The 13,142-nt window shown below is 60.3% G+C and overlaps 2 protein-coding genes across 4 annotated transcripts; one reads left to right on the forward strand and one right to left on the reverse strand.

Annotated features, from left to right (window-relative positions):
• The first annotated feature begins 50 nt into the window (after positions 1–50).
• Positions 51–1,168, forward strand: RPS28 (ribosomal protein S28). The gene is made up of 4 exons (XM_080818365.1): positions 51–122; positions 219–266; positions 764–897; positions 1,092–1,168. Exons 1-3 carry the CDS (start codon positions 84–86, stop codon positions 884–886), a joined length of 210 nt encoding a protein of 69 aa, XP_080674491.1. The 5' UTR covers positions 51–83; the 3' UTR covers positions 887–897; positions 1,092–1,168.
• A 107-nt stretch (positions 1,169–1,275) lies between these two features.
• KANK3 (KN motif and ankyrin repeat domains 3) lies at positions 1,276–12,864 on the reverse strand. 3 transcript variants are annotated; one of them, XM_080825433.1, is made up of 12 exons: positions 12,827–12,864; positions 10,144–10,275; positions 9,789–9,850; positions 7,637–8,944; positions 7,458–7,557; positions 7,010–7,258; positions 6,820–6,904; positions 6,092–6,308; positions 2,483–2,625; positions 2,160–2,360; positions 1,978–2,076; positions 1,276–1,590 (listed from the first exon to the last, which is right to left on the reverse strand). In XM_080825433.1, the coding sequence occupies exons 3-12, from the start codon at positions 9,820–9,822 to the stop codon at positions 1,513–1,515; spliced, it is 2,514 nt and encodes an 837-aa protein (XP_080681559.1). In that variant the 5' UTR covers positions 9,823–9,850; positions 10,144–10,275; positions 12,827–12,864; the 3' UTR covers positions 1,276–1,512. The 3 variants fall into 3 exon arrangements, with proteins under 3 accessions (XP_080681559.1, XP_080681560.1, XP_080681558.1); XM_080825434.1 differs by lacking the exon at positions 10,144–10,275 and having other exon boundaries at positions 12,827–12,858; XM_080825432.1 differs by lacking the exons at positions 6,092–6,308; positions 6,820–6,904; positions 7,010–7,258; ... (2 more) ...; positions 10,144–10,275; positions 12,827–12,864 and having other exon boundaries at positions 1,277–1,590; positions 9,789–9,915.
• Between the last annotated feature and the right edge of the window lie 278 nt (positions 12,865–13,142).

Below are 13,142 nucleotides of genomic sequence, written 5' to 3' on the forward strand. Positions count from 1 at the left end.
GGCAGGCGGGGCTGGGACGTACCATAAAAGGGCTCCTCGGAGCACGTGACCCCTCTCCGCCCGACCGCCGCCGCGCCGCCATCATGGACACGAGTCGTGTACAGCCCATCAAGTTGGCCAGGGTGAGGTGGGGAGTCCTGTTTTGGGGGCCCGGGATGAAGAGAGATGGGGTGGGGGGCTCGGGCTGCCCAGGTCTGATCCCACTTTCTCTCCGCTAGGTTACCAAAGTTCTGGGCAGGACCGGCTCGCAGGGACAGTGCACGCAGGTGAGCACGCGGGTGGGGACGCCCCAGGGTCTGAGCTCTGTTGACTGCCTGGCCAGATGGACCTTGAAAGCCGGAGTCCGTATATCCTAGGGCTCCTGGAGCGCCCCGAGACCTCACTAGGGCCCTGCCCACCGGGTCCGAGCTCCGTCGACCTCACTCCCCGGACTCTGACGTTCCTCTTTCTCGTGGCTTAGCCTGTCCCAACGACCTCTTTGTGGCTCCATGCCCTGCCGAGTGTGTCCCTCTCCCGAACAGGACCGGAGCTGCCGCTGTCCCTCCTGACGGCTGCTCTTCCCGCTCGAGAACTTTGTTCTCCGCGACTTGGCTCTCTCGGATTTCTCTCCTGGCTCAGCTCTGCCTCCCAGGCGCAGCCCCCTTTTTAAGTATCTCTGGGTGGGTCCCAACACGTCCTTTGAATCGAAACCTGCTGCCCAGCCCGCGCAGCCTGTCTGCGGCTGGCCCTGACTCGTTCGCGTCTTCGCGGTGGGCCCCGTTAGGTGCGCGTGGAGTTCATGGACGACACGAGCCGCTCCATCATCCGCAACGTGAAAGGCCCCGTGCGCGAGGGCGACGTGCTAACCCTATTGGAGTCCGAGCGAGAAGCTCGGAGGTTACGCTGAACTTGTAGTTGGTGAGTGCAGGTCAGGGGTGGGAATCGGCAGGCCTATGAGACCCTTCCTTGGTGGTAGTAGGGAGGCTTCCCAAATCCATGGGGTGAGAGGCTCTTGGGGTGGGAAGTGTAGAAAGAGGCTACTGAGATTTGGAAGACAGGGGAGGGAGTTGCTGGGTGGCCCCTCAGTATCTCATGTTTGGGTCTGTTTACAGGGTCCTGGATGTCTGGGTCGGCAGCTTGCTCACAAAGATGATCTGCATATATTAATAAATCATTTGTCTGGCTCTAAGTAAGGCTTATAAAATCTTCTAGAGGGAGCCTCTCTCACACTTTGCCCTCTGGTGAGTTGGGGGGAGGGGGAACTGTGTGTATGTGCCCCCAAAACAAGACACAAGTTGAGTTAGTAATGTTTTATTCTGCAGGTGGGTGGACTCAGGGGCCTTGTCACTTTCCAGCCCCTTCCTCACCCCACTGGTCCAGAGTGAGCCCCTCCTGAGCACTGGGTCATCTGAGCCTTTCTCTTGGCCCACGGTAGCGTCTGGGTAGCAAACCCTGGCCCTTGCTGTGCCCCAGAGGCTGGGGTGGAGGAGGGAACAGACACTCTCCCAATCCAGGTCCAGGGTGCCAGGCTGCTCACTGAGGCTGAGGGTCTTCTTTATGGTCACTATGTTCTCCTTCACCAGGCGCAGCTGTGGGGGACTCAAGGGGTAACTGGGGAAAGGTGGGGGAGGGGTCCTGTCAGTCACCCGTGGGCAGGATTCCACCGTGGTGGAAGCCTCTTGGAGGCAGGAGCAGGAGTCCCCTGACAGGGAAGGTGGGAGCTAGGTCTAACAGCTCCAACTTGATCTTAGGTCATTTCCCCTCTGGAGACCTTGGGCTCGTGACCTGTGACATCGAGGTGTGTCTCACAGGTATTTTGCGGGGGGAACCTCAGGTCCCAGCCACATGCAGGGGATCGAACCCAGGTTCCCCCAACCCTGGGTGCTTCCCCAGGAAAGCCAGAAGGGAGGCACACTTTCCGGGGCACACTTGGTATGCTCTGTGAAGCCAGCGTGCAGCCGGGGGGCCTGGTCCCTGCAGTCTAGGGGCTGCACTCACCGGGGACTGCGGCCGGCCCGAGCTCAGGTGTGCGTGCAACAGCGCGGCCACCTCGTCCTGCTCGGCCTCCAAGGCAATGGCCAGGGCGCTGGTGCCCTCCTGAGGGACAGTAGGAACAGTCAGGTCCGTGAACCAAGGCATGGCTCCCCTGCCATCCCCACGTCAGCCCCGTGGTGGCTCACGTTGTCCAGGAGGGCCGGGTCACAGCCCGGTTGGGCCAGCAGCAGCCGGACAGTGTCCAGGCGCCCGTACTCGCTGGCACACATCAGCGCTGTGGCCCCATCCGCATCCTGGGCGTTCACATCGGCCCCACATGCCAGCAGGGCTGCCACCATGTCCTGGCGGCCGTGGCTGATGGCCAGCATGAGGGCTGTCTGTCCTGTCTGGGAACGAAGAAGGGGACAGGGCTGGGTGGGGGGGGCACTGGAGGAAGGGAGGTCAGAGACAAACCCAAAGCAGAAGTGACCCCACCAGACAGGGAGCAAGGGAAGAAGTGTCCACGCACCTGGCTGGCCTTGGCATTAACGTTGCCCATGTGGAAGAGTCTCTGAACCACAGCCATGTCCTCTTCTCGCCCCACAGAGGTGAGTGCAGCCAGCATGAGGGCCGTGTAGCCAGCCCGATTCTGGCGGTCAACCTCGCAGACCCCTGGGAGAGTGGAGGAGGTCAGTGAGCCAAGATGCTGACACCCTCAGCCCAACCTAGTTTACTCCCCTCCCCCCACCCACGACAGGTTTGCTGCCAGTGTAAGGGGGTTGGTCACTGGTCATGAATTTACTATTTCCTCTGCCTCTTGGGCTCTCCCTGCCAAGAGCCACATGGCTCCGTGCCCTTCAGGGTCTGCTCAAATCTCTGTATTTCGAGCTGGTTCAGACTTGGCTTTCTGCTGTATCTCCCAGACCTACTACCTGCCCCACAGTACATCCTCAATAAACCAGGGTTCCTATTTTTGTGGCTATCATCCACCAAGCCAATGTCATTGCCCGCCCCAAGAACTATGTTAACTTGGGGCACCTGGGTGGCTCAGTCAGTTAAGTATCCAACTCATTTTTGGCTCCAGTGGCGAGCTCAAGCCTGGTGTTAGGCTCTGCACTGGGAGTGGAACTTGCCTAAGAGTTTCCCTCTGCCCCTGCTGCCCCCCCTAAAAAAACAAACTAAAAAAAGCTATGTCAGTTGGTTGCCCTTTATGTCCAAATCCACTTGTTCCCATGCAGATCAAGAGGAATTTGGCCCGATTACCTATTTAAGACACTCTCATATCTCCCCATTGCTCCTGGAATACAGGCCACTGTCCACCATGGCTTCTGCAGCTGTCCCCTAACTTTTGTCCCTTCCTCTGGAGCCCTTTCTCCTCCAAGCCTGTGTTACACATTGAGTTGTGTCCTACCCCCAGAGCTACAAAGTCCTACCTACCCTGTACCTGCAAATGTGACCTTAATTGGAAATGGGGTCTTTGCAAATGTAATCAAGTTAAGGTGAGGTCATGATGGTAGGCCCTAATCCGGTGTGGCTGGTGTCCTTAGAAGAGACCCAGAGGGGCGTCTGGGTGGCTCAGTGGGTTAAAGCCTCTGCCTTCTGCTCAGGTCATGATCCCAGGGTCCTGGGATCGAGCCCCGAATTGGGCTCTCTGCCTACTTGTGATCTCTGTCTGTCAAATGAATAAATAAAATCTTCAAAAAAAAAAAAAAGAGAGAGAGACCCAGAGACGTGCAGGAGACCACGTGAAGACAGGCAGAGAAGAGAAGCTGCCATCAGCCCCGGGATGCTAAAGATTGCAGGCAACAGCCAGGAGCTCAGAGAAAGGCCTGGAGCAGATTGCTTGCTCAGAGCTCCTCAGGAACCAGGCCTCCCAACTTGGATTTTGGACTTTGGGCCTCCTGAACTACAAGAAAATGAATTCCTGTTTTCTTAAGCCACCCACGTTGTGCTATTTTGTTACAGCAGCTCAAGGAAGGAGCACTGAACACGAACACTGGCTCTGTTTCCTTTGGGATCATCCCTGAGGATGATCGTGACCCGCCATCACAGTATCTCCTCTGGGCACAGTTAGCAGAGTGACTGATGCTGTTGTCCCCCACTGGAAAGTTCCATGAGGCTACAAAAGCTTGGGGAGGTCTGGGGGTTGGATCAGGGTCATGGAGTGGACGCCCTATAGAGAGGGACTCAGTGGGCTGGGAAGAAAAAGGGCTAAGTAGTATGGAAAGGAGGAGGGTGGGTTCCCTAGTTCACCGCCCCCACAAACTGCTATGACACTGGTGGAGTGTGCTGGAGTGGGGAGGGGCACATAGAAACAACCAGAGTGGGGCCTCTGCTGGGTAGCGGGGGCACCCATCTTCCCCTGCCCTCTCCTTCCCCCTCCTACCTGAGGCCTTCCTAAGCCAAAGGATCACTCCATTTGATTTCCTCTAGTTAGGTTTTGTTGTGGTCCTCCCTATTTGTAATTATTTCATGTTTCGACATGATAATTGTCCATCTCCACTCCCCGTCTCGCCATAATGCACGTGCTCACAGCCATTCATTCTCATACATTCATATGCATTGGCTCATTCTTTGAGCTGGCATTTGAGGGTCTACGGGGCAGGGTGCTGGGGCCTGCCATGCAAGTAGGGTGAGGTGAAGGAGGGCCATGGGGAGGAGTTTGAAAAGGGACATAAATGAGGGCGAACACGGAAGCAGGGGGTGTAGCGGGCATTGATGTGGAGGCAGGGGGGGAAACAGACAATGGTCCTGTGATGGCCAAGGGCTGTTAGGGCCGGGCAACTGGAGAGCTGAAATGTTGGGAGGTGAGAGCTGAGAAGAGACTGGAGGGGGCGTGGTTATCACTGACATCAAGATCTTAGGGTGACCTTACAAGTGTAAGCTGATGCAGGGCAGAGGGCAAGGTGAAAGGAGGAGCAGGGGGTCAAGGAACTGAGAAGCCTGGAGGTGGTGGGAGTGATGCTTCATGAGGATCCTGAAACGGGAGGATTCACCTGCGAAGAGGAACTGCTGGCCCGCAGCTAGAACACGAGAGGAAGGAAGAGTGGCCTGTGTTTGGAGGGAGATGCCAGGAGGGGTGGAGGGAATAGGGGTCTGATGGATTGGAGGCTCCAAGGTAGGGCTGAGGGAGGAAGTGGGAAGGATCTGGAGGTGGAGATGAGGGGCAAGGATACACAGCCACGTCCAGCCTAGCGTGGAACAAACCCGACGGGAGTACATTGAGGACTCAGGGACCTGGGGCAGGGGAGGGACCCGACAGCAAGCAGACAGGGGCAGAGGGAATGATGGATGTGAGAACTAGAAGGCCCAGGGCGAGGTCTGGGGAGCTGGAGCTTGGGGAACTGGTGTGAATGCAAGAAATAAAGGGGGTCTGTGCGATTTGGGCTGCTTGTGACTGACAGCCAAGCCTGCCTTGCCAGTTGCGGAAGCCCCTCCCCAGCTCCCTTGAAGGGAGGAGATGGCTTGAATCATGTATTGTCCTTTCCTCCCAAGCTCAAGCTCCCGGACCAGCTCAGAGCAACTGTATCCTTCCCCAGGTCACCAAGATCTTCAGAGATGGGACAGACCTGTGTGTCTGGGGGTATTGGGGTCGGGGAGGGAACAGTGGGGCCTGCCTGGGCCTGCGGTGACAGTGAGACCCCCTCCAAGGACAGGCCCCAGTAGATACTTGACCTGAAGGATGACACCCAGGAGGGCTCTTGGTGGGCAGTCTGTCTACTGCCCTCTGTCCCCTCTGCTGTGAGTCCCCTGCGGAAAGTAGCTGTATGTGGATGCCCCACCCCCACCCCAGCACCGTACTGGAACCTAGTAGGCTTTCAATACATGTCTGTGGGCTTGGGAACACCTGTGTGTGTGTATCTCAGCTCCAGAGGGGGAAAGCTGGGGAGAGAATGAGCACGCAAGTGGCAGGAGATAGATAATGTAAGTGTGGAGTTGCATCCCCATTTCCCAGATGAGGAAGGTAAGGCTGGTGACACGAATTCCTCTAAATTTAGGTCAACCTAACTTTAAAGCCAGGTATTCTGCAAAGTGAGAGGCAGGGTCAGGGTGGAGAGCTCAGAGCGAGAGGCCTAAAGACCCTTGGCAATCTGCCCAGGACATGCGGATCCTCTAACCCTGGGAGGAAGGTGCTGACCGGTATCCAGCAGCAAGCTCGAGATGGCCAGGTTCCCGTGCGACACGCTGTAGTGCAGGGCTGTGTTCCCGTTGCCATCGGCCAGGTTCACCACGTGCGCCAGGAGCTCGGGTCCCAGGCGCGCCACCGCGCCCAGGACCCCCGCCACGGGCTCCGCCTGAGAGCGCCGCTGGCTCGACACTCGAAACCACTCCTGGGCCACTAGGCGCGCCGCGCCCTGCCGGGACCGGAGGAAAGACGTCAAGAGATGGTCCAGGCTGTGGTGGTGGGGAGGGCGTGGGGGCGGGGCTGGGAATCGAGGCCGGGGAGGATGGTCGTGGCTTGTCTGAGGGGGTGCGTGGGGCCGCACCCTTTTGGAGGAGGGAGTACAGCCAGTGCGGGTCCCAGGCTCAAGCCAGCAGGGGTCCTCCCCTCTGGGAAAGAGCCTGTGGGAGAACCTAGAGTGGAGGAAGGCGGTGAGAGCTTGCCTTTGGGGAGTATGGGGGTGGGCCCGGGGCTTGGGTTGCACCCTGTTGGGGGAAACAGGGAACACTTCAGCGATATCCCTGCCGGTGGAGATCCCTTTGAAAAGCCTGGGATCAGTGGAAGTCTTGGCGCCAAGGGGTGGAACTTGGGACCGCCCCCCACCCCAACTCTAAGAAATCCGATGCACTTCCCCAAGAGGGCGTTAGGAGAGGTCCTCGATGGGGCCACGACTCCAGGTGTGAAGGGCTCTGGCTGGCACTCACGCCATCGCGGGCGATTCCGCGGGGCCGGCTCAGCTGTCGCTGCAGCGCCACGCACGCCTCCCTCAAACGCGGGCTCAGCTCGCACCTATCAAGGTGGTTGGGAGACGCTCAGGAGTCGTCGGAGGTGGGGGTGCGTGGCAGACAGGAAAGAAAGCAGCGGTCCCCACTCTGTGTCCCTAACGCCGCTCACCTCCCCTGCGCACCAGGCTGAGGCTCTGCCTCCAGCTCCGGCGCGGGCTCAGGCTCGGGCTCGGGCTCCCGCTCGGGCTCCCGCTCGGGCTCGGGCTCTGGGTCCAGGTCCGGGTCCGGGTCCGGGTCTGGGTCCAGGGCATCCCTGCCGCTGTCCTCCCCGGAGGAGCTGCTCCTTGGAGGCTCAGCAGCACCGTCCTCGCTGTCGCTGTCACTGTCGCTGTCGTCCTCGCTGGATGAGCTCTCGTACCTGGGGGCAGGGTGGGAGGCGGCAGCTGAGCCACCCCTGTGGTCTCATTCTTGTGTCCTGCGTGGTGGGAGTGGTTTCCCCACTTTACAGAAGAAAACAGGCTTTCCAAGACCACACTGCGAGTCAGGGGCAGAGCGAGGATTCAAACCCCAGACTATGTCCCTGCAGGTGCTGCCACGGGGAGGGGTGAAGTGCTCACTCTCCGTTGAGGACCCCAACAAACTGCAGGCTCTTGGGTCCGGGGCTGGGCTGGGCGCCAGGTGTACCATCCCTCCTCTTCATGATGGATTTGAGGATGCCTGGCGGGGGTCAGATGAGGGTACTGAGTTCGAGTGCAGCAGCCATCGAGCCGGGGCTTAGGCAGGGCTTGGGACTCACCCGCAGGGGCCATGGCTCTGTCCGCATCCGTGGGTCCCGTCGGGTTCTCCTGGCTCAGGCCAGGGTCCTCGGCGGGGGTCTCGGTCTGTGTGGCCTTCGCGGCGCAAGCCCACGGGGTCTGGGTAGCAGCCTCGCGCGGCTGGGGCTGAGCCGCCGCAGCTGCCGCTGCCTCCTCCTCGGCAGCCTCGCGGGCCTCCTCCAGCTCGCGCAAGCGGCAGCGCAGGAGCTCGCTCACCCCGCGCTGGTGCTCCAGGCTGGCGCGGAGCAGCTCCAGCTCGCGCTCGGCGGCCTCGGGCATCCCCAGCAGCGCCTCGGTCACCCACGCGTCCGACTCGAGGGTCTCGGGGGCCGCTTCCACGCCAGCCTCCCGGGTCTCCGGCACTGCCTGGGCCCTGGAGTCTTGGGTCTCCGGCACCGCCTGGACGCCAGCCTCCCGCGTCTGCAGCGCCCCGTCTGGGGTCCCGGCTGCGTCGGGGACCTCGAGCGCGCCCTCACTGCCCCTAGAAGCCGGCCCGTCGGGGCCATCGGCCCAGGGACTGGCCCTGGAGCGAACGCCACGCTCGGAGGTGGCGAGGCGCTCGGTGAGCCGGCGCAGCTGAGCTAGCTTGTCCGGGCGCGCCTCGGCCTCCCCGTCGGGCTCCGGCTGCCCGCGTCCTGCCAGCAGCCGCGCCTTCTCCGCACGCAGCACGCGCACCTGCTCCTGCAGCTCGGGCAGCGCGCGCGCCTGTTCCTCGAGCTCGCGCAGGCGCCGCAGAGCCCCCGCCATCTGCTCGCGCACGAGCTGCAATTGCGCGGGACCGGGAGAAGCGGGGGCGGGGTTGGGGGCGGGGCTGGGGGCGGGGCTGCTGCGGCCAGATCCTCGCGGACTGCGCGGGACGGCGCGGGCGGGGCTGGGCGCGCGCTCGTGCGCCTGCGCCAGCTCCAGCCGTCGGCTAGTTTCCAGGAGCGTGTGCTCGACGCGCGGGTTACGCACGGGCACGCGCGGCGACAGCGGCGGCAGCAGGAGTCCCGAGGGCGCGCCGGGGGAGAGTGCGCCCGATGCTCCCCCATCGTCACTGGCCAGGGATTCGCTGGAGGTCCAGGCGCCTGGGCTACGCGCGCCTGCGAGGCCCGCCCGGGGTGCACGGGGGCGGCGCACAGGCGGGGGGCCGGGGGCGCGGCGGGTGGCGGGGCCGCGCTCCAGCTCCTCCACGTACTTGAGGAAGTCCAGGTCCAGGTGGAAGCCATAGGGCGTCTCCACTGAGTAGGGCGAGCTCGGGCTGCGGGCGCCCGCGGTGGTGCCGGGGCACAGGCGAGGGCCACCCAGGTCTGCAGGCATGACGGGGTTTGGGGGGCGTCAGGCTGGGGGAGGGGACGCCCCGGGGAAACTGGACAAATAGAGCGCTTCCCCCGCGGCCCCACGACAAGGAGTCCTGCAGGGATCCACCTGCACCAAACCCTACACACCTGCCCTTGCGCGCATGCATACCCGAGGACCAAATGCCTATCTGCACCAAACAGTCAAGCAATCCCACCCTTACTGAGCAGCTACTATGTGCCAAGAACTTTTCTAGGCGCTGAGGACACGTGAGTGAACAAGGCAGACAAACCCCTGTCCTCTGATAGATAAATAAACACGATTATTCCAAATGATGCTTAGGGCTAATAAGAATAACAAGACGAAATACAAGTAACCGGAGGAGGTGCGTGACTTTGGCTCTAGTTGTCAAGGCTGGTTTCCTGCGGAAGGGACTTAAAAGCTGAGCCCTGACCCGAGGAGGGGGAAGCAGTTGGGGACAGAAGGTTCCTGAAGGAAAACAGTCAGAGCAAAGGCCCCGGGATATAGTGAGCAGGGTGGGCCGGAGTTAACAGTGAGGTGGATGGAGGTGAGGGTACCCGGAACAGTGAAAGAAGGGAGAGGGAGAGGAGTCCGAGAGGTGGTTTGGGGCCAGATCGTGGGGGGGCCTCCTGGGCCGCAATGAGGAGTTGCGATTATATTACACGTGTGATAGACCACCACAGGCAGGGTTGAAGCAGGGCCATGACATTATCAATGGACCTTTAGAAAGGGCTCCCTGGCCACGTGCAATGGAGGGAAGCACAGGGCTGTGTCCGTACATGGGCACCAAGTATCAATCCGTGCACACACACATATCCCACTTTGCACACTCACCAGGCAGGTTCTGATTCAGGGCAAACTTGGCCATGTTTTCTGGAGTAGCTGCCAGACACACCCTGGAAAATGTCCCCAGAGGGGGTGAGGCTGGGGCTGGCCCCATCCCTCTGGAGTCAGCCGGGACTCTAAGTGAGTAAACAGACCCTCATCCACCCTCCCACACACATATGTCCTGTCCTCCCTGCTCCTTCAAGAGGCCTTGGAACTTCAGAATGAATGAATGTGGGCATCCCCAGGTCCAGGCCTCAGCGTGCTGGGGAGGAGGAGGCAGGAAAGGCAACAAGAGAAGGGAGGAGAGTGATCAGAGAGCATGAGTGACTAGGTGTGGGGGCCGGGAAGAGTCACTCCAGACCTGCGGAGCTGTGTCAGTCCCAGGGCAAAATTAGAAGCTGATGCTCAAAGGGATGAGGTGTGAACCTTCAGAAGAAGAAGGTGAGAGCTGGAGGCCCTCCATGGGCTTCTTAGAAATTCATCTGGTCGGATTCTGCATATTAAAAAAGGGACAAACGCGGGATCATTTGAATCCTTTTTTCCTTAAAGAAATGCAGACCAGATATAATTGTGCCTCTGAGTTTTTACCAGGTCACTTGCGAGAGAGCCTTGTGGTAACGATGGAGAGTCGTAGGCCAGGTGCACCAAGGATTCAAATCAGTGGAGACCTTTCTCCCTAGGACGTCTCCGGTGGAGCGCCACAGGGTTCTGTTCCTGGCTCGTAGGAGCTCGTAATGGAACTATAAGCACCCAGGTTGTCAGAGCTGTGGCTATACCTGGGGCTGGGGGGCCTCTTCAGGAAACATGATGGAGGCTCTACGAAACTGAGGGACGGCAGGCCACATCTCATGTGATAATTAACAGGGACGATCAGAAAGCACAAGGCGGGGAAAACGGGGCTTTGAAGAGCTCACCCGAAAAACCTTTGAGGAAGGGAAAGCAGCTTGTCTTCAGTACCTACTGTATGCCCTGCCTGATTAAATGCAAGCCCCATACAGTCGTGGAAGGTGGATATTATCATTCACATTTTCCAGATGGGGAAACTAAGGCACAGAGCAACCAGGTCAGCTGTCTGTGGGAAATGCCCTCAGATTGGGCTCTGCCCATCTTCCAGGGACACTTTGCCCACTGAGCCTCCACCACCAGGGGCCTGCCGGACCCATCTGTCCTCTCCCTGACCCAGTGCTCAATGTGCCAACCACCTGGCAACCTTTGCCATCGCCCCTCCCAACCTCCCGCGCTTCTGATGACCACCTCTGTCCCCGACACCCACCAGCCATTGAATATCCCCTGCTCCACTGCTGGAGGGACCCTGCCACTCCGGACCTGCGCCCAGTCTGTGTCCCTAAAACCTCCCTCACCCCACCCCCAGGCAGGCAGGGCCCCTTCCAGTCCCGAAGCAGCTGTTTCCTGTCCCCTTACACCGGCCGAAAGGGGCAGGCCAGCAGGGCAGCCGGTCACCAGGGAGGACGGCCCGTGCTCGCACAACTTGTTTTCAGGAAACTGCCAGGGAAGAGTTGAGTCGTGGAAAAAAACCTGGGCCGACTTAGGGGTCTGGGCCCGCCTCCCACAGCTGGCAGTGTTGACTCAATGGGCTCAGCCCCCTCCTCTGGTGACCTGGTCACACCCAAATTTGAGGCCCTGGGAACTTAAAAAAATTTCAAAACAAAAAAACAGCTATGGGCTGTCCCTAAGACCCCAGTCAGCTAGAGCAGCCGGACCCAGGCGCTAGGGTGAGAAATGATGCCTCAAGAATGATAAATAATAATAATAACAACAACAACACTTTTGCCATTTACTATGGGTCATCACTCTCTACTAAAAGCAATTTGTGGGTATTAACTTTTTAAAAAAAATCCTAGCTAAACACCCTGAGGGAGGTTTTCTTATCATTACCCTTTACCCTACTGCACAGATGGAGAAATCGAGACCCAGAGAGGTTAAGGGACCCGTCCCAGGTCACACATGGGCAGAGGCAGGATTTTAACCCGGGCGTTTTTGCCAGTGTTTCTGCATTGGCCACCCACTTGATGGCCTTCTAGAAGCAGCCCTCCCCTGCAGGGCAGTGGCAGAGAGCCCGATGGGGTTCATCCCTCCCAGCCTGCATCCCTGCCTATCCCTGCGTGCTTCCCTAAGCGGGGAAGAGGCAGGCCCACGCCGCGGCGGCTCCAGGGGCCGCAGCCCCACCAGAGTGGGGGCGCGACTGCCCTCCCCTCTTCTCCGCTCCCTGCAGGAGATGTCAGCTAGATCGGATCCTCTGCCTAAGACCCCCTCATTAGGCCGTCAGAGCCGACGCCATACGCCCCCGCTCCCGCCCCAGAGACTATTTCGGGACTCGGAGTTGCGATCAGGAAACCTGCAGGGTAGGGGACTCGGCGGGTAGCGCGGATCCCGGTCCTGGGGATGGGGGGGTTCTTCCCGGCTTGAGGCCCTGAATGGTAGCATCCCCTAAAGTTGGAGCTGGATTTTCAGACCCCTGACGTGGGCGTGGAGGCTGAGGATGGTGGGAGGGGGAGATACCTCCCCCTCCAGGTACCCCCCCCACCCCCAACACACACACACACACACCCCAAGACAGCCTCGTAGAGACAGAGCAGTTTCCTGCAGGAAACACCGCCGGGCGGTTCCATCCGCTACCCATTGTCTGCCCGCCCGGGGGCCGTCCGTCCCTCCCCCCGACACCGTTTCCGTATCACCCCCCACACCCAGGTCCAGAATGAGGGACTGGAACCAGGTCCCCAAGCTCTCCAGGAGCGACGCCGGGAAAGTCCCGGAGTCGGTTGGGGCGCTACAGGGTGAACAAGCCCCCCACTTGGCTCCAAAGAGCGGGAGGAGGGCCATCTCCCGAGTCCAGAGTCCCCAACTCTGCTCGCTGCCCACCTGGGGTTCCCAGTGCGGGAGGGGTCCCAGCCAGAGGACATCAAGCCCGCCCCATCACAGGGCACTGAGCCCGCAGAAGGGCAGGAGGCGCAATACCCCTTCCCGGTACGTCCACTAGTACCCCCCCAAACCCCCATCGATGGCCCCGAAAATTGGCGCTTTACCTGAAGCCGCAGCCCCCGCCGCGCCCGCACCCGAGCCCGCCCCCTCGAAGCTCGGGGACGGGTTATCAAGGCCTCGTTCCTAACTGATGGCCACACCAGCCAATCAGCGCCCGATGTTCTCCGAGCTGTCCAATGGTGACGGGGGTGGGAGGTGCTGGTCTGGATCGAGAGTGAGGCGGGGCTGGGGGCGGGGCCTGAAGTGACTGTCCCCGTGCGCCTGCTGGCAAGGAGGAGAAGGTAGGGGGCGGGGGCGAGTGGCGGGGGATGGCCAAATTCCTCCCAGCGCAGGACTGAGGAGCTTGGATTTGATCCACTG

This window comes from Martes martes (genome assembly GCF_963455335.1).
Source record: "Martes martes genome assembly, chromosome: 1".
Taxonomy (NCBI): Eukaryota; Metazoa; Chordata; class Mammalia; order Carnivora; family Mustelidae; genus Martes; species Martes martes.